At 39.4% G+C, this 20308-nt stretch overlaps 1 protein-coding gene across 1 annotated transcript; it reads right to left on the reverse strand.

Moving 5' to 3' along the window:
- Positions 1 to 460: 460 nt before the first annotated feature.
- Positions 461 to 20111, reverse strand: OSTF1 (osteoclast stimulating factor 1). The gene is made up of 10 exons (XM_059833364.1): positions 20028 to 20111; positions 10076 to 10122; positions 9377 to 9427; positions 9230 to 9293; positions 6220 to 6273; positions 5659 to 5766; positions 5139 to 5188; positions 4948 to 5026; positions 4382 to 4480; positions 461 to 1509 (listed from the first exon to the last, which is right to left on the reverse strand). The coding sequence occupies exons 1-10, from the start codon at positions 20059 to 20061 to the stop codon at positions 1451 to 1453; spliced, it is 645 nt and encodes a 214-aa protein (XP_059689347.1). The 5' UTR covers positions 20062 to 20111; the 3' UTR covers positions 461 to 1450.
- Between the last annotated feature and the right edge of the window lie 197 nt (positions 20112 to 20308).

Consider the following 20308-nt stretch of genomic DNA (forward strand, 5'->3'; position numbering starts at 1 on the left):
CTTTCCAGGATAATAAAAATACAAAAATCTGGTTCAATTTATTTTTAAAAGTGGGATGTCAGAGTCCTCTAGACTTCTTTTAATCTCTAAAATACTTAGTGTGATTTTCATTTATCCCCAATCTCTTGCAAGAGCTTTTCATTTATCCCCAATCTTTCACAAGAGCTTTTTTTTTTTTTTTTTTTTTTTTTTTAAAGTATCACAGACTGCTGTGTTGGACTGAATCTGTCAAAGTTGCTAATATGGAAGTTAGCAACAAAAACTGAAAGTGAGATTGTACCTCAAATACTTGTAACATTTTCTTACCATCACAGTAAGGAAGTATCCCTCAGTAGGGCACAACATTTGGCTGCAGCTATTTGAGCAGCCTGAAGGAAGTACTTATTTTTTAACTCTGCAGGGAAGCTTGGAAGTGGCTCAATTTATTTTTTAGTTCTCTTTAATTCACATGAAGAAGCAATACATTTTAAAAATGTTTATTCAGCTTCAGATATCTCTTCTCAAGATACCTGTGGTATATTCAATATACATCTTCCCTCATTCCTTCAAACGCACTTAATCTTTGAGGTAATTTAAGACAAAATAGAAGAACACTTTTAAAAAATAAAAGCAAGAGATCAGTAAAAAAAAAGCTTTTAGGCAGGATAAATAGAAAAATATTCTGTCTTCCTTTCATTACGAATAGTTTAGCACAATGCTCTTCAAAAAGCAGAATAATCAAGTCACTAACCTCAAAATTGAGTGTCTTTCTCAAGCAAAACTGCCTTAAGCAAGCATTTCACCTGAGTTTACATTTCAGGGATTGGGCCCATAGCAATAGAGAAGACAAAGCATCCAGGGGCAGATTGTCCCATGTCATTCTACCCCTTACTTAGAGGGGCACAGGAAGGAATAGGGGGAGAAAAATTTTACCCAAAAAAATAATAAAATCAAACCTTGTCTTGCTGGCTCCATGTGGGCAAAAGATGGTCACTCTCTATAGCAGCATCTCCATTCATGCCTGTCAGCCAGTACTGACACTGCCAGTATTATCTTATCTGCACAAAGGAACCTATATCCAGGGAGATTTTGGGAAGTGTTAGCAATGGTGTCCTGCTGTCCCAGAGGGACCTTTCAGTTTGAGGAGTGTATTCCAGAGATGCAAGGCACTTGCTGGGAAGGCCTGAGTTGAAACCTGTGAGTTTAGAAGATGGTCCTCTGCCCATTGAACGATAAGGGTATGCCACACTACCTCTGTGAGATAATTCCAAAGGAACTCTGATTTAAAATGTGGCATCTTCTGGCACACATGAAGATTATTCCTTTGGAAAGCATGATTTCACCCTCTCATTTATATGCTATATTGGAAGACTGCAATGCTGTAAGTAAGGTATTTTTACAGTTGTAAGGATATGTTTTGGGAATGACATAGGCAACACAAGTTACAGTTCTTTAGGCTGAATGATAAAAGCTAATCGGAGTCTTCGTCATCGAGGTATTCCTCTGCATTACTTAATGTTCGGACTGTACCTGGAAAGAAACAAAGCTCTCTCTTAATGCAGGAAAAAAATCAGAAAAAGCCTCACATTTGCATTGCTTGCAAACCAGATCTGAGAAACCTGATTCCTCTGTCATTTAGAGACGTTAGGGCTATGCAGATGGGGCTGTAGATCTGGGTCTCAAAGGTAGGGCTAAGCCAGTAATCACATCTCCTACACATGAGATTTAGCCTGTTCGTGATCTTCAAAAGCCATCTTCTGGCTCCTTGGAACCTGTACAGCAGAGCTGGAACCCTTTAATTCTATTTTCTGTATGTATTACCTTTAAATCGCAAAGGAAAAGATGGGCGAGTTGGTGAAAGAGCCTCTATGGTTTTATTCCGAGTGCCTACTGGCTGCCATTCTCTGGTTAAAGTCAAAACACATTCCATCTATTCTCTCCCTTCCCTCTTTCTCACCTAGTTTTTTTCCTGAATAAGTATTTCTTAGATCTACTTGTGAGCTTTTGCTTTTGAAGAATAGAAAGCAGAAAACAGGAGTATTAAAGTATATTCACCAGATGTGCAGCAGTGCCTGCAGAACTATATCTACCTTTGGGACTGTACAAAGATAGACAGCATGGGCTTTTCCTGATAGATGATTATTTGCCTACAGATTTCCAAATATATTGGAACAGGAATATGTATCATATATGATGTATATTATATTGTACTACTGAGAGCCAGGAACCACAAGATCCTAGTCAGTCATAGCTTTGCAATAGCAAATTAAAACAAAGTATTAAAAATACCAGGTACAGACATAACAAGACTGACATAATTCACAGAAGTGACAACCATGTTATCCTAGACTTCTGGAAGAAGGAATAGGAGTAAATTTAAAACTGACCTGCTCAACTGTTTTGATAAAAGAAATCTAAGAGCAAAAAATATTTTTTTTTCCCCTTTTTGAGTAGGAGAAGCAGCAAAGAAAGAAAGGAAAGAAAAGAAAGACAGTTTAGAGCCCTGTGCTCAAGGGGTCATACTTCAAGAAAGGACAAATCCTGTTTCTTCTGTGTAACAATTGTTCCCTTGTTCAGGAGCACAAATGACACAATCTTTTTGCATTTCTGGGACAGGATTTTAATAACTTTCATTTCTTAGAATATTTCATCAATCATGACATCTGAATGTGTGTGTATACATATAAAACACAAAACTGAACATTTAAGTGGAGGCAAAGTAAGCTTCCTTGGATAAACCAAAATGTTTTACAGATGGACTATGATAGAAGCCATATCCAAACAGGAACAGATTTGAAATGGAGGATAGGAAGACTACTGATATAGGACTGAATCTCTGAAAAAGAACAATTGTTTCACTCACAGACATTGGAAATACTGAAATGTAGAATCAATAGACACAGAAGAATGAAATGAATAACAGTAGCGAAGAAAATACAAGAAAAGTATACAGATGGTGTCACAGAGATTATAAAAGGCCAAATTAAGACAGAAAAACAAATGAGGAAGCTAATATTGAAATTGTAGTTAGACTGAGAGCATCAGCTTGTATCAAGGCAAACAAGAAAAGATTGTGTGCGAGAGTACCAGAGACTGGTGACAGATCAAGTGACTAAGGATGAAAAATCAGTCAGCCATGAAACGAAATTAATTTAGAGGGAGTGAAGCAAATGCACCAGAAGTAGAAGATAAGTTACCTAGTATCAGAAAATGAAATATTAATACAATTATTAAGGACATTAGAGCAGAGAATACTCCTGTACCACGTGCCTACAATTGACATGCAAGATGAAGTAAGTGCTCCTAACAGGGATTAATTTACAACAGAAAAAAAATATGGAAACAGAAGAAATTCTGCCCTTTGTTACAACTGCTTTCTTCAGAGTTAAAAACCGATGGAAATAATTTGTCAAAGTTTTCTGGGAAATCCTGATAATTATCTCTCTCAAAAAGCTGGACAGTATTTTTGCTGCAACTTCTTGGCCTTCTAAAGCTGCAGTCAGCTATTCCATCATTTACTTGCCATAACAGCTAACCACCCACAGGTTAGCATTCCCTCTGTTCTTACCAGCCCTGCAACGATACAGTTGCTAGACTGCATATATCACTGATAAAAGCTGTAACTCTCCCTGTATTTTTAAGTAATTTCTCATTTCATGTGTAATTCACCTAGGGTTTCCAGCCTAACTTCAGCCTCCTGAAAGCTACAGGTAACATTAATTATGCAATACTGAACAATTCAGTCTTTATTCAGCTTTTTAAAATAGCCTTGTATCTCTAACTCTTTTATACATGGACACTGTGCTATTAGCAGAGATGAATGCAAGCAGGAGGCAGTGAGACTGTTTTGATAAATAACTGAAAGCATTCTTCATTTCTCTAATAGAGAGTCACTCAGAGAGACACAGGAATAAGAAATTTGAGAAAATGAGCAATAATAAAAGAGGAGCATCTGTTGGTGTTTGTTTGGCTTAGTCTGGAGGAACAGACAGGCATAAGGGTGAACATAGCACATTGTTTTACTCTCATACCCTGTCCCTTGTGGTACACTGCTGTTAAAGTAGTTTCCATCCTTGCTTTCTTTCAGTCTCTCTGCTCTGAAGGGCCTGTCTTCCATTTCCTTCCCTTTCCTTACCATTGCCACATCTTCTGAACTCCTTTGCCTCTTGTTGACACAAGATGGCATTTTGTGTGGAGTCAGCAACACTGAATGTGATAAAACCATAGGTCTCTATCATAGCTCTGCTGAGCTAACTCTCACAAATGAGCCCTTCCAAACAAAACTCTTAGCCCATGTAGCTCCCAACTGGCTTTTATGGCTATCAACATACTGACATTTGGTCAAAATATTAAGTGTCCTCTAAAAAGCAGAAACGTATCACAATAACAAAATCAGAAATACCTGCACTCTGCTTCTTCTTAAGCAGGGAAGCACAAGCTGCATTCGTTGCCATGTCTAAAGCCAGTTTCTTCTCATTGTTCTTCAGATCTGTTCTTGCTCCTTCATAATAGAAAATTTTCATCATGAATCACTGTCCCAGCTATTTTTTGAGCAATGGTATTATGATACAAGTTTCAGTTAGCATGGGTAGAACAGTAATGGGCAAGGGAACCTCATCTGTGGACTGCTCTGAAGCAGACTAAAAGCTATGGATGCTCTTCCACAAGCTACAGTTGGCTAGGGAACCTGCTGGCTGCTCTCCCTTTCCAGGAAGCAGATGTCAGTGCTGTTCTGGGGTAAGTGCCTTATTTTGTCTGCAAAGCAGGATGACATTTGTCTTGAGCAGGTGAGATGTCTACTTTCCAAACAGTTGCCAGAATTTTCTGCAAGGCTTATAAAGTCAGGCAGGTAAGCTGGCTAAGGACTGTACCTGGGTTATAGAAAACACTTAAAAAAATACAGATTAATAAACATTCAGGAATCTAGTCTGCCACACAGATTGTTGAAACCTTGGTGAAGATCTTTACCCTTTGCCAGCAGCATCTCTACAATATCTGCATAACCTTTCCATGCAGCAGCATGCAAAGCTGTGTCTCCCAATTTGTTCTGTGAAGTTAGAGGGAAAAGCAACAGGATTAAAATACAGCAAAACTTTCAGCTTGTACCAAGGATGAATAACATCACACCTCTACTGTAAGGGTCTGTTGGTTTAACCCACCTGTTGGTTTAACTCTAGGTTTGCCTGGGTAAAAAGAATATCCACTATATCTGCAAAAAACAGGGGATGGGGGAAATAAAGAGAAAAATTTAGTGGAAACAAAAAAGGCTTTTTTGCGTTCATAGTATAAATTTTGGTTAAGATTCAATGAAAGAGCGATCCAATCAGCTAATGAAAATCTGTAACAGTCAGACTACATTGAGCAAACAACCATTAGTCACAAAGAAATGCTACTGTATAAAATACCCAAAACAATATAACACTTATTTTTGGTCTGTCCTTCTTCCCACTCTGCTTCTAACAGGTATGCTTATTAGAATGCCTGCTTCAACAGCAATGACAAAACATACAGCATTTGGAGCTGAACCTCCCTTCCAGCTTTGACTCTTTTTTTAAAAAAACTAGAATGACAGTAAAAAAAATCCTGGCTTTATTATTTAGCACTGCAATTTTAGCAATCAGTCTAACAAGCAAATCAAGAAAACCAGAGAACAGTTACATCAAATTAATTCTCTGATACCTTTGTGGCCTCCATGGCATGCCCAGTACAGAGCTGTGTTTCCAGCTTTGTCTAAGCCATTGACCCCAACTCGATTATCCAAACACTCTCTCAACCAGCTTAGGTTGCCTGAAAGACAAATTCAGTTTTGATGATTTTTTTTTTCTTTGAAAAGTTAACAGAACCATTAAAGGCACGTAGTTCTTTCTGAAGGGTGTCGGTCCTCCTATGAACTTAGGACAAGAAAAAGTCATTAGCAGCAACACTTACAATTCATAAAACAACCAGTCCAAGTCATACCAAACATCTTTTCTTCCACTCCCAAGAGACCTTTGAATCTCTATGTAGTTAAATGAATGGTACCAAACTCTTTTTCTGTGTATACAATCACAGAGTGGCAATTCTACCAGGCTGTAAACCAGCTCAGCTTCTGAAAGCTGCAAAACTTACCAGGTAACTTTTTCAAGATACCAGACAATGAAAACAGACAGGACATCTTCATTCTAAATATATTATTATTTTGGCAAAAAACAAACAAATCATCCTTTAGCGTTACACAACTAAAACCCAAATCACACTTACCACGTTTGGCAGCTTCATGCAGTGGGTTATCAATAGACTCAGCTTGCTCTGCCACTGAAATGAAACAGAGAGTAAATTCTAACTACTTCTGAAACTGAACAGATATTTGACGCCTGTGTGGAAATAAAACTTTGATTTATTCCGGAAGAACCAGTAATACGTATTTGATTCTAACGTGGAAAAGAATTTGTGAGTGATAAACTAGTCAGATGCACTTCAATTTTCTGTGTATGGGAAAGCAATGCAGAGAAGAGCTTGCAAAAACTTCAAAGAACAGCATCAAATTTATCAGCGGTTTCAAGCCACCAGGAATCTGGCAATATTTCATCTCGGCTGTTACTTCCCTTTCTACACTTGTAAGATGGTTTTCGGCAGTTGCATGTGGCTAGGCTTTCAACCTACAGCTTGCCATCTGTAGTTATGAGTGAATTATTTCCAAGGGAACTATGAAGAGTAACTAAAAAAAAAGTCCACTGTCAATAGGCTTTCTATTTGTTTTACAGAGATTTTTTTATCTTCCCTGGAAAACTTGCAGGAGGTCTGCAAATCAAAACTGCTTAAACAATGAAAGGGCAGATTGAAATTCAGGCTTCTGTAGACCTTTTCTTCATCTCACAAGCTTTAGGTTTTACTAGAGAGGAGCAGCAAACAGTTCCTGGTCACTGTGTTGTTGCCACAGCAAAAAGAAACTGAACAGCACTGTGAAACAGTTGGAAGTGGGACCATGACCTGGAAACTCTTTTTTAAAAAGTTCTTTTTTAGGTGGAAAAACCTGTGACTACTAAGGGTACATTCAAGTAGGCCAGTGTACAATCTGAGATGAGTAGGCTCTCTAAACCCATGCACTATGGCTTGTTACAGGAGGCAGGGAGAATGTGTTCCTCAGATCAAACTGTTACTGTAATCAGATGCAATGCAGGCAAATACAATGTACATATAAACATAAATAAATAAAAGTCTCAAGACTGTTGTGGCCTAACCAGATCTTTTCTTACTTTAGTATGTATTCCTCCCATAATGTTTGTAATTGCAAGATTTCACATGCTTATGTCTCTAGCTGTGACTAAAATAAAATGCAAATGTTAGATTCTGATATTTCAGTTTAAAAAAATTTTTGCAGTGAACAGAATCCTAAAGCAGAGCAGGAGAAGCCAGTCCTAGAACAGACAGCCATTACACATGCAGAACATGACAGTCATATTGAGCAGTGCTTGTTGTGCATAGCAGAAAGCGTTAACACTACCAACACTGTCTCAAAAGCCTAAAATAACTTTTTCTTTAGAAAACTCTTGTCAGAAGTTCAGTAATAAGTATTTTCAGTGCAGATAACACTGATTCTGTCTTCATCAGCTTTGCCATTCACAGTCTTTTCAAATGTGTTCCTTCAAGCCCAGCAGATGGAGCACAAGACCCCACCAGAGACCCAGTAGTTTCAGGTCTGTCTCCACCTTTTGCAAAAGGTTGTAGAAGAGCACAGGAGATCACAGTATTTCAGTGATTAAGACTGAATCTAGGCAGTCCTAATGATGGTAACCAGCAGAAGCAGGCCTTTGGGGATTTTGCAGTTTGTCTAAGTCAGAAGACATGTTCCTGGTACTCTTCATTCTTAGGATCTGCAGAGGCTTCTGTTCTGCTAACACATGAAATTTTTGCAAATGTGCAGACAGAGACACCACCACCTCACACCCCCCTGTCTGGCCTAAAATGGAAGTTAAACTATTGCTCAGATAACTTTTCAGTAAAGCACTCTGGAAGCAACTTTTCCAAATTATCTCAATGGGGACACAAAATGAATTCGTAAGTTGTTGGTTTTATTTTAAATATAACACACTTCAGTGTTCAAAAGAAATCTGAGTGTAGGTAAGCATGTGTAAACTATTCTTCTGGTATATAACAGTGACCACATCTGGCAGATGACAGGAGTAGGATCAGTCTGGAAGTCACAAACTAAAGTGCAATTTGATGCCATGGTCTCAGTAACTGCACCATAGGCTTCTACTCATGTATTTCTACTAACTACAAGTCAGGGCAGGGAATCGTAGCATTGCTACCATAATGTCTGCTGGTGAAGAAGGGACAACATGAAACAACCACAGTTACTAATGTATCAGCAGTTTTGATGCAATCTGTCATGTGACACTGCTACTCTGCCTACACTCCTGGGAGGGCTTGGAAGAATTGTTCTGTGTTGTCTGTACTTACGGCTTTTCAAAGTGATTTTAGCTGAATCTGAAAACGCAATTTCTATTCAGTCAAAACAGGTATGGGATATTTAATGTGGTGCAATCCCCAAGAAAACAATGTTTTCTGTGGCTGAATATATCCATTAAAAAGTAACAAATTGCAAGCAAAACAGCCCTCTTTCTTAAGTGGGGGGAAGGGAAAAAACCCCATGAAAGGAAGCCTACAGAATTGCTCACAATATACTTTAGCTTCCTGTCCATATGCAGGTTTACTTTACAATTCCAGTATTGATTATCTATCTCTGTAAGAAGCCACTCCACACTGTGTCAGACTTCTTGATCTCAAAGCTACTAAAGGCTGTGGCTGTCCATCCTTAGGTCTACTTAGAAAAAGGCAATGTACAGATTGAAGGAATACAGCCAAGATACTGCTAATGAGAAGATCTTGAAAATTGCCATACGTTCATTGAGGTTCTCAAGAATAAAAGCCTATTAGTTTCATGTGCCATCTGTAAAACCATCCTTTAGATCTAAGTGTTCTTCCCCTCAAAATTAAAAGCATCTATTGCTGTTACCTGCACAACCAGAAACATAAACACTTGGCAAATTCAAGCTGCCTCTAGGTTATAAAAACTTAAGACAGCCTGTCCGCTGCTGATCTACACTGGTGACTAATATTGCAGATGTATTCTGAAATACTCTGGCAGACGACTGTTAAATGCCAATACAGTGATTAGTTTTTGAAAATAAGTGTGTCAGTTGTTTTTATTTTGTGATTTCCTTTGATTGTGAATTATCATACCAAATGAAAATATTCTAGACATTACCATAGTTGCTTGGAATTAGTCCAGTTCTGCCTTTGCAAGTTCCTTTCCACCAATTTGTATCACTCTGCAAAGAAAAGGGAAGATATTTTAGAAGGGATATGCTGCATCTCAGAAGCATTCAGTCTGTATGTGATGTCTTAGACTCACCATGTCCGAGATGTAAATGATATCTCCTTCTTCAAAGTACAGTTCATCTGGCTTAAAAAAAAAAAAAAATTAAAAAGGGAGAGTTAACAAAAATTTGAATGTGTGTACTTAGGTAAAACAAATACCTGGATAAAGCAGAGTACACTCAGCTCTTCTTTCAAAAGAACAATAACTCAAATTCTCTAGCAACTAGGCAACAGCCTGACAGTCTTCCCATACTATACTTTGACTTGCCTATAGCTGACTTTTTGGATCTATGACCTTCCTGACAACTGAAGAAAAAGGCTGCTCCAACAGAGCACTGTGCAGCAAAAGCAGAGAAATATATCTTGTGTTTGTTAACTTCATCCCCTTTTTGGTTGGTCCCTGTTGATCAAAACTCTTAGTTCTCAATTATCTTTGTTGCCTTTGGAAGAAAAGAAAACAAAAATCACTTAGACTGCTGATCTTAGATTGCAGGTAACTGATACTAGAGAAGAAAGCACGCTCCTTTTAAAAAGAGCTGGACTTTAAAAAGTAGAATGATGATCATTCAGGCAGTTTTAGACACATTAAGAACCAATATCCATCAACAGGCTTTTTCACTGAAAACATAGTACAGTAAGTCTAATAGGCCAACCCTAGCAGAACTGAAGAGACGTTGTTATAGACAAGGTTAAAATTAAGCTTCCCAAAACCCTAAAATCTAGATGTACTTACCGTTCTGGGCTCAAATGTATACAGGGCCCTGAACACTTTAACCTGCCCTAAAAAAGAAAAAATAAGTAGTATCAAGTAGCATGCCTTCTAAACACAGCATACACATACAGCCCTCAAATCCAAACAAATTCCTTTCCTTAACCTTCAAAGCTGCCTGCTGAATGAGTTTGTGCTATGCCTCTGTCAATGAAAATCATGAGGAAAAGACTCAACCCAGCAGCATGGGTTCTGAAGGAAGTGGGCCACCTGATCAGCTAAATGTAAGCTGCCTCTTGTGCACACCTAACCAGGTCTTCATAGCTCACCATGCAAGTCAACTAAAGTGTTGCCATCGATTTCTGAGGCAAAGTGTAGTTTCAGTTGTATATACCACACACACACTCATACATGTTGTATATATTTTTATTAATAATATCAGATTTGTCAAATGATACAGAATTAAGGAAAGAATAAAGAAAGAAAACAATGACCATCTGCAACATGTTCTCATACTTACTTGTAGTCACTACCAATTCGGAAAATAATGCAATAGCACAGAAATCATTGCATTTAAGAAAAATGACAAATGGTCATCAAGTCCTACTTATGGAATGTACATCTGACATGGTGTTCTATTCAGATGCTTAAAATAAGCTACAGTGTTTACAATTCCACTAATAGGGTAGTTTTGAAGAGACTGTCAGCAGCATCCAAGCCAAGAAAAGATAACCTTAATGCAGAGAGGTACAAATTTAATTGCATAAACTGCAGAAGAAGCATCCCTATAAACATTTTTTTAAAAATTCAATAAAGGTACATTTCAAGAGCACCGTGCACAAAGTATAAGATGAGTACAGGAGAAGAAACATGTATCTTACATAATTTTATTAGCTGAACTCAATGGAGAAATATATTATGCAGACTGTTCTGTATTGTTTACTTTTAAGTATCTGAAGTCTTAAGTATGGAACCTTGTTTACTTTTACATATCTTAGGTATGTAGCTGTATTTTAGATTCTTACATTATATTATACATGTTTATATAGAAGCAGTATTTGGTCCATCAGGACAATGCATTACTTAGACCATGCTTAGCCCAGGCTATTTCGTATCCTCAGAGAAACTGATTAATTTACTGCCAAAGGTTAGTACTGTACAATAAAGTGTCCATACACAAAATCTTATGTAGTATATTATATGGAGAGAACTGAATAATGAGAAAGTAGGTTTCCTTATGTCTCCAGTATAAGCCTTTACATTTCTGTAAAGAAGAACCATGCTACAGATTTGTTTGCCTGTTTTTTGCTACATGTAGTCTTTGTTACCCCAGTATCTAAAAGTCTACCCACAATAGTGGTAATTTCAGAAAGTTAACTTAAGGGCTTTAGAAATGTCAGTCTAAATGTACATATGCTGACAGGCCTGAGAAAGGAGAATGGTACTCAACTGTATAAGCTGCCATTTTGCAGCATACCCCACAGGCTTGGGGTGGCTCTTAAAAGATGTTTTCAAATACCTTGGGAAATTCCATAGCAAGAGCCATGCCACAGCACTTGTTTATGAAGTGGTATTTACCAAGGCATAACTACTAAGCAAAACATTTCTGTACTCCTCTGTCTTATGCTTTTTTGGGGCTAAGTATATGTAAAAGTATAACCATAAAATTAATCCATGTAAACTTTCTAGATTGCCAAATGCATGTAGACATTTGTAACTGTATCCCATGCTCCCCCCAGATCTTATTTTTTAGTAACACCATACAATTTCAATTTGGCTTTACTGGTTCTCTCTCTCATACAGCAGCCATTTCCAAGACATAAAAGGTCCAACACTTCTCAGACCTTTGCCTCAGAAACTAAATACCTGCACTGTGGCAAGAGCTAAAAAGGATGAAACCTCTGTTCTGTTCATTACCCATATGGAAATGATGAACAAGGACAGTAGACAGTAATGTGTCCTAGATCTAAGAGCTTCAGAATGAAATAGCTGAACTGCAGCTGGGGAGAAGTCAAACAAAAAAAAAAAAAAAAAAAGAAAAGAAAAAATAAATAAAGAAAAGAAGAGCAAGAGATGACAAAACAGGGTGGGTGACAGAGTACTGTCCGTTCTCCTTGGCTTTCCTACATAGATCACAGAAAAATGCAAGACAGAACTGCACACTGACAACTCTGGCGACTTTAACCATCACCCACCAATTTTCAAGGGTTTTTGTAAGTAAAAGGAGGAAATGGACAGCAAAAGGGGAGAATATGAAAGATTAAAAGGGGAAATGAGAAGATGGCAGAAGACAGGGAAAAGCAAGAAATATAGATTTGTATGTGTCATACGTGTTTCCTGTAATAATGTATTGCATCTGTGTCAACAGGTTTTCTAAAGTGATCACACCCTAAGGGGAGAAAAAGAAGAATGGAAACACTAATGCTGATAGAAGTATTGCTGAAATGTTGTTTAAACAAAAGGCTATTCATGGTTGGTTTTTTTGTTTTGTATTTCTCACTCTATGCAACTGAAACAGACAGTTACTTCCCCAAATGTCAAGCTGTGGTGTCACACACAGCACAACACATTCTAAAACATTTTCCTGTGATGAAATACAAACTACAGATTTGCATCTATAGAACTGCAAGTCTGGTTAATGTTAATTTTACAGCACCTTAAATGGGAGTTAAACACTACTCATTACCCGCACCAACCTTTTAAATACTTCTTGTTGAACAGACATTAAGCCTGGTTATGTTGCTGCATTTAAGAGCTAAAAACAACAGGACTTTAGCACTTGGCATGGCAATTATTTGTGCCAAATTTTAATGCAAAAAAATCAGTCTAGAGGATTTAAAATAACAAAATGCAAGGATGTGAAGGGCATATTAAACTTTAATCCCTGTTCTGCAAATACTAACAAATCGTATTTTACTAGGCACATGAGTACCTGTAATCACTTGAAGTACTTTTTTTTAGCAATGCCCATCCCTAGGCATGCAGACAGAGCTTGCATTGGCGAGTGTTCTTTGGAACAAGCAAAAAGTTAAAAAGTGCTTGAGCACCTCCTGTGCTGCCCCTTACTACCATCTCTCCACTACGAACCACACTGTAAGATTCATGTAGCATGGAGAACTAATACATTAGCACTGATCTGAATTTATCAAAGCTGACTGACTGCACCTCCCCACCATGTACTTCTAGAGAGCAAAATAACTAGAATACAGAAGACGCATGTACCTTATTTAAGATTTCAAGACACCAGGCAAACATTAAGGACTTTATTCTCAGCAAGACTAACGAGGGGAGTATCCCTTTTAAAAACAAAGGAAATAGAGACACAGTGCAGTGATGGGTCTCATAATAAATCTTTTTCTAAGCACGGGGACAAATTTAAATGTTTCTTCTTTTCAATCCCATACCTTAGCCACAAGGCTGTCTTTTCTCTTCTCATGGAATTTGCATTAAACATCTGCAAGACAACTATCTGACAAATAAAAAAAGATAACTTACTACACATACTAAACAGACACAAATATTCTTAGCATACAAACCCCCCAAGCCACAATTTGCCAAATGCTCCCCCAGCAACACAACAGGGTAAAGGACTCAAGCTAATGATTCTCTCTAACCAGCAATATAAACCAAATGCCTTTATCAACTTGGGCTGACCTCACACCCTTCAAATTATTTGGGTAACTTCTCCTATAAACTTCTCCTGCTCTTATCAGGAACAGAAACAGGCAACTCAGATTTCTAATATGACCCTCTCCCAGCTAAGTGCATAAAAGTAAAGAAACTGAGGTGCTGAACAGTAACAACAGCTTAAAATACAGCTTCTGATATGTACTGAACTAAAGCAAGATCACTGCAGTGCTTTGTAATACAAAGTAATAAAAAAAAAATTTTCTCAAAAGACCAGAAGCATTTTGTTTCCTCTTAAAAATTTTGAGGTTTATTTTCAATTAATTGCAGTATCGTTAACAGAAGATTGTTTCCAAAGAAGTGCTAAGTGTTTTCGTAACAAGGAGTTACTGTTTCTCTCTCAGTGATGCTTTTTTCCCCCCTTCCCTTCTGTTCTTTTACCCCAGCTTCTCTATACCACCGCAGACACTAGTATTAAAATCCCCTCTTTTACTCAACTTGCCACCAAAGCATTCTCTGCTTTCCTCTTATTTGCTTTCACCCATTAAAGAAAGAAAAAAAAAATTCATTACCTGTCAATTTATACTACTTCCTCAACCAAAAAGAAGTACTTGGTGCAAGAGCCATTTATTTTAATTAAGAAAATAATCATGGCAGTAAGCCAATGTTCACAGGAGCTACCAAGGCGTGGCCCCAGTGGACTGATATGAGTCTTTTGCTAGCATTTCACACCCTGCTTCACCTGCTATAGACAGACACAATCAAATCTCATCAACGCAAACAAGGTTCTACAAATCAGATATTGATCCTGATGCAGCATCTTTTCATTAGCTATATTTAGAGTGAGCAGCTCTAGTCTACCACAAAAATCAGAATAATTAACTTACTTTAGATAAAAAGATTCACTGGGTGTCACAAAGCACTATCAGTGCCTATAATACAGAGAAAGGGATAATCTCTGCTCTAGAAAATCAGAATCGGCCATGGTCATCTACAGATAAATCAGAAAACTCCTATAAGTGTTCAAGCTAATCCTGGGTTAACTGTAATGAGCCATCCTCCTCCTTGCTCCCATCAGGCTGCACAGAAGCAGTTGAGAATCAGGTTACTCTCTCTAGCACTAACTTGATTGAAAACAATTAATTTGAATCCCCACCTGTAACAAATGGACCAAAAAAAGAAAATATGCATAAGATTTGGGATGTGGGGAAAGAAAAAGGGCAGTTTGCATGTTCCAGGGCCTATGCTGGTTTTAGAGTCTCCTCCCAGAACATGTATAACTGGGAACATGAATTTTGATCCACATTCAGCTGAATTTCTCTGAAGGAAGTGAGAGGCATCTTCTGCCTGACCTCACAGAAAGCATAGTAGCAAAAGGACAGTGTATTTGTTTTCTCAGTGTTGGCCTAAGAACCTGCAAAGGAATTACACAACCTGGCAACAATTCGAAGTCATAATCTTTTGATCAAGTGACAATATCAAAGGTTAAGTTGCAGATCAGAATAATTTGTGATATGCTTGCAGTTTGCTTTAGTAAACAAAGAGATGTTCATATAATGATCTGCATGTCTCTTAGGAGACATACAATTTTATTAGAAGGACATTATGGTCAGACTGAAACATTTTTTTCTGGCTTCTCAGGAGCTGGAAAATAAGGTGCTTTACACCCAGACCTTCAAGCAGGAATAAAAGTAGTGGAAATATGTTTTACAGGAGTGCAGCTTGTATTTTGGCATTTTGCTCACAGGTCTTGCACAGAGACACAACCGAGTACAACACAGCAGTTAAGGATTGCCACAACTGAGACAGAAAAAAAGCAGAGTCCCCACTGGTTAGAGAACCATCTTCCACTTCTAAGTAGTGCTTGTTAGAAAAGGGAAGTGAACACAGGGCATACAAATCAGAGAGGAGGAAGGGAGGAGGGTATGTTAAACACACAAAAAAGCCTGAGAATCTGCTTAGGGACATGTTGAAAAGAATGCAAAGGGTAAACTGGTGCCAGTGTAGATGACAAACTGGGGTAGCCCAGGAACAATCAGGGACTGCACCAGTCAGTATCTGGAGTGGAAGGAACAAATAGCATTTGTTTACAGAAAATCAAAATTAAGAATATTCTCACAGAAGATGTATGGGAACACAATTTCACAAATGAATTTCGACTGGCACAGTTTGATGCTGAAATCTTCTACTTCTTACCAATTTTCTTTCTGCAAATACACAGAATACCTTCACTTGTAAGAAGCTTGTTTGTGGCCCTAGCAGCTTGCAGTAAGAAGAGGGTTTGGGGTCAGAAATGAAAGTTTAAAATTCACGTTGAAATCAGACTTGGAACTGTTTAATTGTTCCTCTTATGTTTTTCTCCTGTTAGAGCTGATGACTGTAGCATAACTCCCCACATTCACATGCTCACATCTCCCTAGCTAACAGAAACCTTTCTTTGACTACAAGGAACCCAAAGCACCACCGCTTAAGCCAAATTTAAGCCTACTGCTAAGACCTTCGGCACGTGTCTCAATGTAGGTCTTCTGCTCCTGTGAATGCTGTCACAGCTCCTACTTTACCTAAGAATTAAGGTGAAGTGAACTTGACTGTGATTCAAACGAAACATTTACGTTTAGAATCCTGTTTTTAACTGCAACAACTACTAGTGGATGCAAAGCCAACAGACCTACTTTTAGGTAATAACCCTTCATGTTAATATGTTATGTTTCCTACTGCCTCCCTTCCTCTCAACTGTAATAATTTAAAACAGTAATTTCCTTGGGACAAAGACTGGTCTTTCTCTGTAAAATGTAGTGGACTCCAGGCCAGGATCAACAAACCTTACTCTATCTGGAGAATATGAAAGTAAGGTTTCTTTAAAATATTAATATACCACTTTCATCTCCCCAAAAGCTGTTGCTGCACACTATCTAAGGCTCTAATGAAAAATGGATAATCAGACAGAGAGCACTGTTCAAGGAGACAACTAGCAGAGGCCGATACAGCTTGTCAAGTTCAAAGGACTTAATAAGTAACTTTTGTAAATAGGATGAACATCCAACACAGAATGTTTAAGAGGTTTATGAACTCTGCAAAGAATAATGTAGTTTGAGACATCAATAGAATTTTTCAAAATGAAGGCGAAACCCTACCCTTGTATAACACAGAGAGAAGAAAGTTTCTGCTATTTTCAACTCCCACTCCACTCCTTTTTTATCTTCAATAGCAAGTCTAAATAGAAAATACAGCTAGAAAACAATAGCCCCAAAAGAAAAGCAAAGCTAGGCACTTGTGTAAAAAAACCAAAACAGTCTCAAAACACTAGAAATTAAAAGCCTTCTAAAGCCTCTAAAAACAATCATGACCCCTTACTCAAGGGCTAACCACAGACCCCAAAATACTAGCTCAAGTTTTGACAAACATCAGATGACTGTCTAAAATACATTGATGTCAAAACCATCTCTCTGTAACTGAAATCCTAATGTGCTGTACATGCCACAGGATTAACAGAAGAGTCTTCTGTCAGATAAAATGCTCTCATGTACTGAAGAAAACCACACTTAACGCTACAGCTAGTTAGTTTTTCTCCTTTTGCACCTCCTTTTTCTCTCACATTTTTAAAGCACTGTCTAGCCATCCAACTCTAATGTCCAACACCCCTGTGATGAACAGTGAACACTCACTGTTTTAGAAAGAATAAATATTTATTTCACTAAATATTTTCACTTTCCTGCCACCTGCTATATCTCCTTTCATCTCTATCTAACCTGCACTTTTTTTTCCTTAACACAAAGGAAAGGACTACAGCAACCAGTATCTTGTATCCTCTTCTATCTGTCTTGAATTGTAACAATTCATCAGCAAGACGAGCAGGTTTGCTGTTCCCTGACATAGGTTATAGCCCAGTTTATAGACTAGATACCTGATAATAGTCAGCGATGACAAGTCACTGCTTGACCAAACACACCAAGACATTCCACCAACTGCAGTCTAAAAGCCACGAAAAGAGACAGCATTAAGTTGCTGTAGCAACTATTTCACCACATGCAGTTCCTATATTTATCTGTCTTTAATTAGTACATTTTAACATCTATAACCCTGAGAGATTCAGTAACAGTATCACAGGCATAACTGATATTCTAGGCAGAACAAAGCCAGAACTACAACTACAGTAATATTTTGGAGTATGCTAGAAGACAGTCCGTTCCTGAAAATGCCTTGGAAAAAATTTAACACAACAGCCTCCGTAAGTCCTCCTCTCTTCAAAAATTAGGGATTTGGCAAAATTAATCTCATTACCCTTACTCAGCTCTGAAAGCCACTACCAAGAGAGTCTTATTCTCCTCCTCTTCCTTCTTCAGCCATTTATTTCCACCCATTTCCTTTTGCTGTGTCAAGCACTCGTGTGGTAAACCAGCTCAGCAAGTTCATCAGACATAAAAATAACCTAAAATAAAAAGTCAGAGCACCAATCCAGCTTGTCATGTCACTAAATGGAATGAAAAGGGGACGATGGGGTTGTGGAGGGGGTAGGGAACCTGTCCTTTTGATGGCAGTCTGCATTTTATCAGATCACGCATACCACAAAACTGCACACCAGCAAACTAGTGAGAGACACCTAGTATTAGACATTACACGTCTGAGTTAGTCTGATAGCTCCTGCAGGTTAGGTAGAGCTAGAGCCTTCAATTCCTTAAGAATCTTAGGTTAAAATTTAACTGATCTTTTTGCAAATTAGAAAACTAACTTCCCAACTTCATTGGAAAAATCTACTCTTCTTACATATTTGGCTGTTAAAAGCAACACCACACCCTTTCAGAAGCCCACAGATTTCCTCTGTACGGGTTTTTAGTGACAGTGCACAACAGCAATGATTCTATTACTGTCTTTTTTTATTTCAAGTAAGCTGTTTTCAAAGAGGCTTAGCAAACTGCAGGGCAGAGGGAATTCTTCCAAGGATGAAACTCTATATTCAGAGAGCTGCAACAGATTTTGCTTCTGCGAGTAGGTCAAGACTGATGGTTTAAATGGTCTAAACCAGGTTTGCACTTACTTGATTTTAAATTAAAAACTTGTTTTATAAGGTGCCTAGTTAAAATACTCAATTAGGTCATGTGTTTAATTATTTCTAAAAACTATCAGTATTTCAAATACTATTCTAAGTGCAAAATATATTGAAGTTCAGATGTATTTAGGTATCAGATAATCATATTTTGGGAGACGCTAGCTAGTCTTACCTATTTAATTACATTCACAATGAATTTTTAACTTTAAAGTGAGAATTTAACCTTTCATACTGGGAGATGATATGCAAACATGATAAACAGCAGCTGCATTTTCCAGATCAATTCCTTATTTAAGAAAACAAAACCCTAAACCTAATGGCTTAAATTTTGACAGAAGAATGTATGGTTACCTGAAAGATACCCTTTCTATTCCAAGGTTTAAAACCATAAAACTTCCAGTGGTTTTTCAATACATTTTTAGAAAAATCTGTGATTGTTACTACTTTTTTGAAAGTAACTTTGCACTATATTTATCTGAAAAGGGTGCAGGAGCAAAAATTTATACATCTGTGACTAAACACAGTAGAAAGGGCGATGCGCACATTTGCACCAGAATGTCAGAAGACACGTTGAAAGTTTGGCTGTTGGGAGTCCTACAAGGGAAAGCAGTGGACGCCATGGCAGAAGAACATAGCATCGGACTATACCATAAAACCACTTTTATGCACCAACGTATTGCTAACCCACGCAATCGCAGGGCAGACCTCAGAGTATTTCAACGCCTGTTTCTTAACATGTCAAAAGGTTTCCTGTGCATTTCAGCCTACGCCAGCTTCCCCTCGACAGCAGCCGCGGGCTGGGCGTGCCACCGCGCCAAGCGCCAGGGCCACCACGGCTCCCAGGCCCGGGCCGCCCCAGAGGAGGAGGGCTGGGGCGAGGGGGCTCTGCGCAAGCCGGCGACTCGGGGGGCCTGTCCCAGGGAGGTGGCTCTGCCCCGGGGGCACTCTCGAGCCTTCTCCAGAGCCGAAGCAGGCGCGGGATCCCGCCCAGACACGATGCCAGCGTGCCGAAGCAGCGCCACCACCGCTTCCAGCGGGGCCGCTGGCGCTAGGGCCACGGGAGGGGCTGCCTCCGCTGCCGACACCGAGCAAGCGGTGCGGTGCTTAATGGCGGCGGGGCGTGGAAAGGAAGGGGTAGGCGGCCCTGCTCCGCTCCCCTCGGCCGGGCTCCCGGCTCTGACAGTCCAGACCCGACTCCCAAACCGCAGGCAGCGGGCTGCTCCGCGCCCCGCGCCGACTTCGCGCGGCCAGCGGGCGAGGCGGCCGGGGGACGGCGGGTCGGGCCCCGGGCCCCTCCCTTACCTGGCTTGGCCGGTTTAGGTGGAGGCTTGGACATAGCTGGGGCGGGCCCGAACGCGGACGGGGAAGCGGTGGGGCGGCAGTCGGTTGCCTGCGAACTGGCCCGCCGTGCCGGGCGGGGCGGGCGGCGGTACAAGCCCTCACCGGGCTCCCGGGAGCGGTGCGCGGGGAGCGGTGGCAGGCAGGGGAAGGAAGGGAGGGAGGGAGGGGCGGGTGCTATAGGTAACGCCCCCCAGTGGCGGCTGCAGGCTCTTCCCCAGCCCCAGGCGGGACCCAGCCAATCC

Source organism: Gavia stellata, chromosome Z, assembly GCF_030936135.1.
Source record: "Gavia stellata isolate bGavSte3 chromosome Z, bGavSte3.hap2, whole genome shotgun sequence".
Taxonomy (NCBI): domain Eukaryota; kingdom Metazoa; phylum Chordata; class Aves; order Gaviiformes; family Gaviidae; genus Gavia; species Gavia stellata.

Excerpts from the sequence above, each read along its gene's own strand:
- OSTF1 (XM_059833364.1), bottom strand. The coding sequence starts at position 20,061 with ATGTCCAAGCCTCCACCTAAACCGGCCAAGCCAG. Across the intron at positions 5,767-6,219 it reads GCATGAAGCTGCCAAACGTG|GCAACCTAAGCTGGTTGAGA; the intron begins GTAAGTGTGATT and ends TTTGTCTTTCAG. Across the intron at positions 5,189-5,658 it reads ATGCCATGGAGGCCACAAAG|ATATAGTGGATATTCTTTTT; the intron begins GTATCAGAGAAT and ends TGTTTTTTGCAG.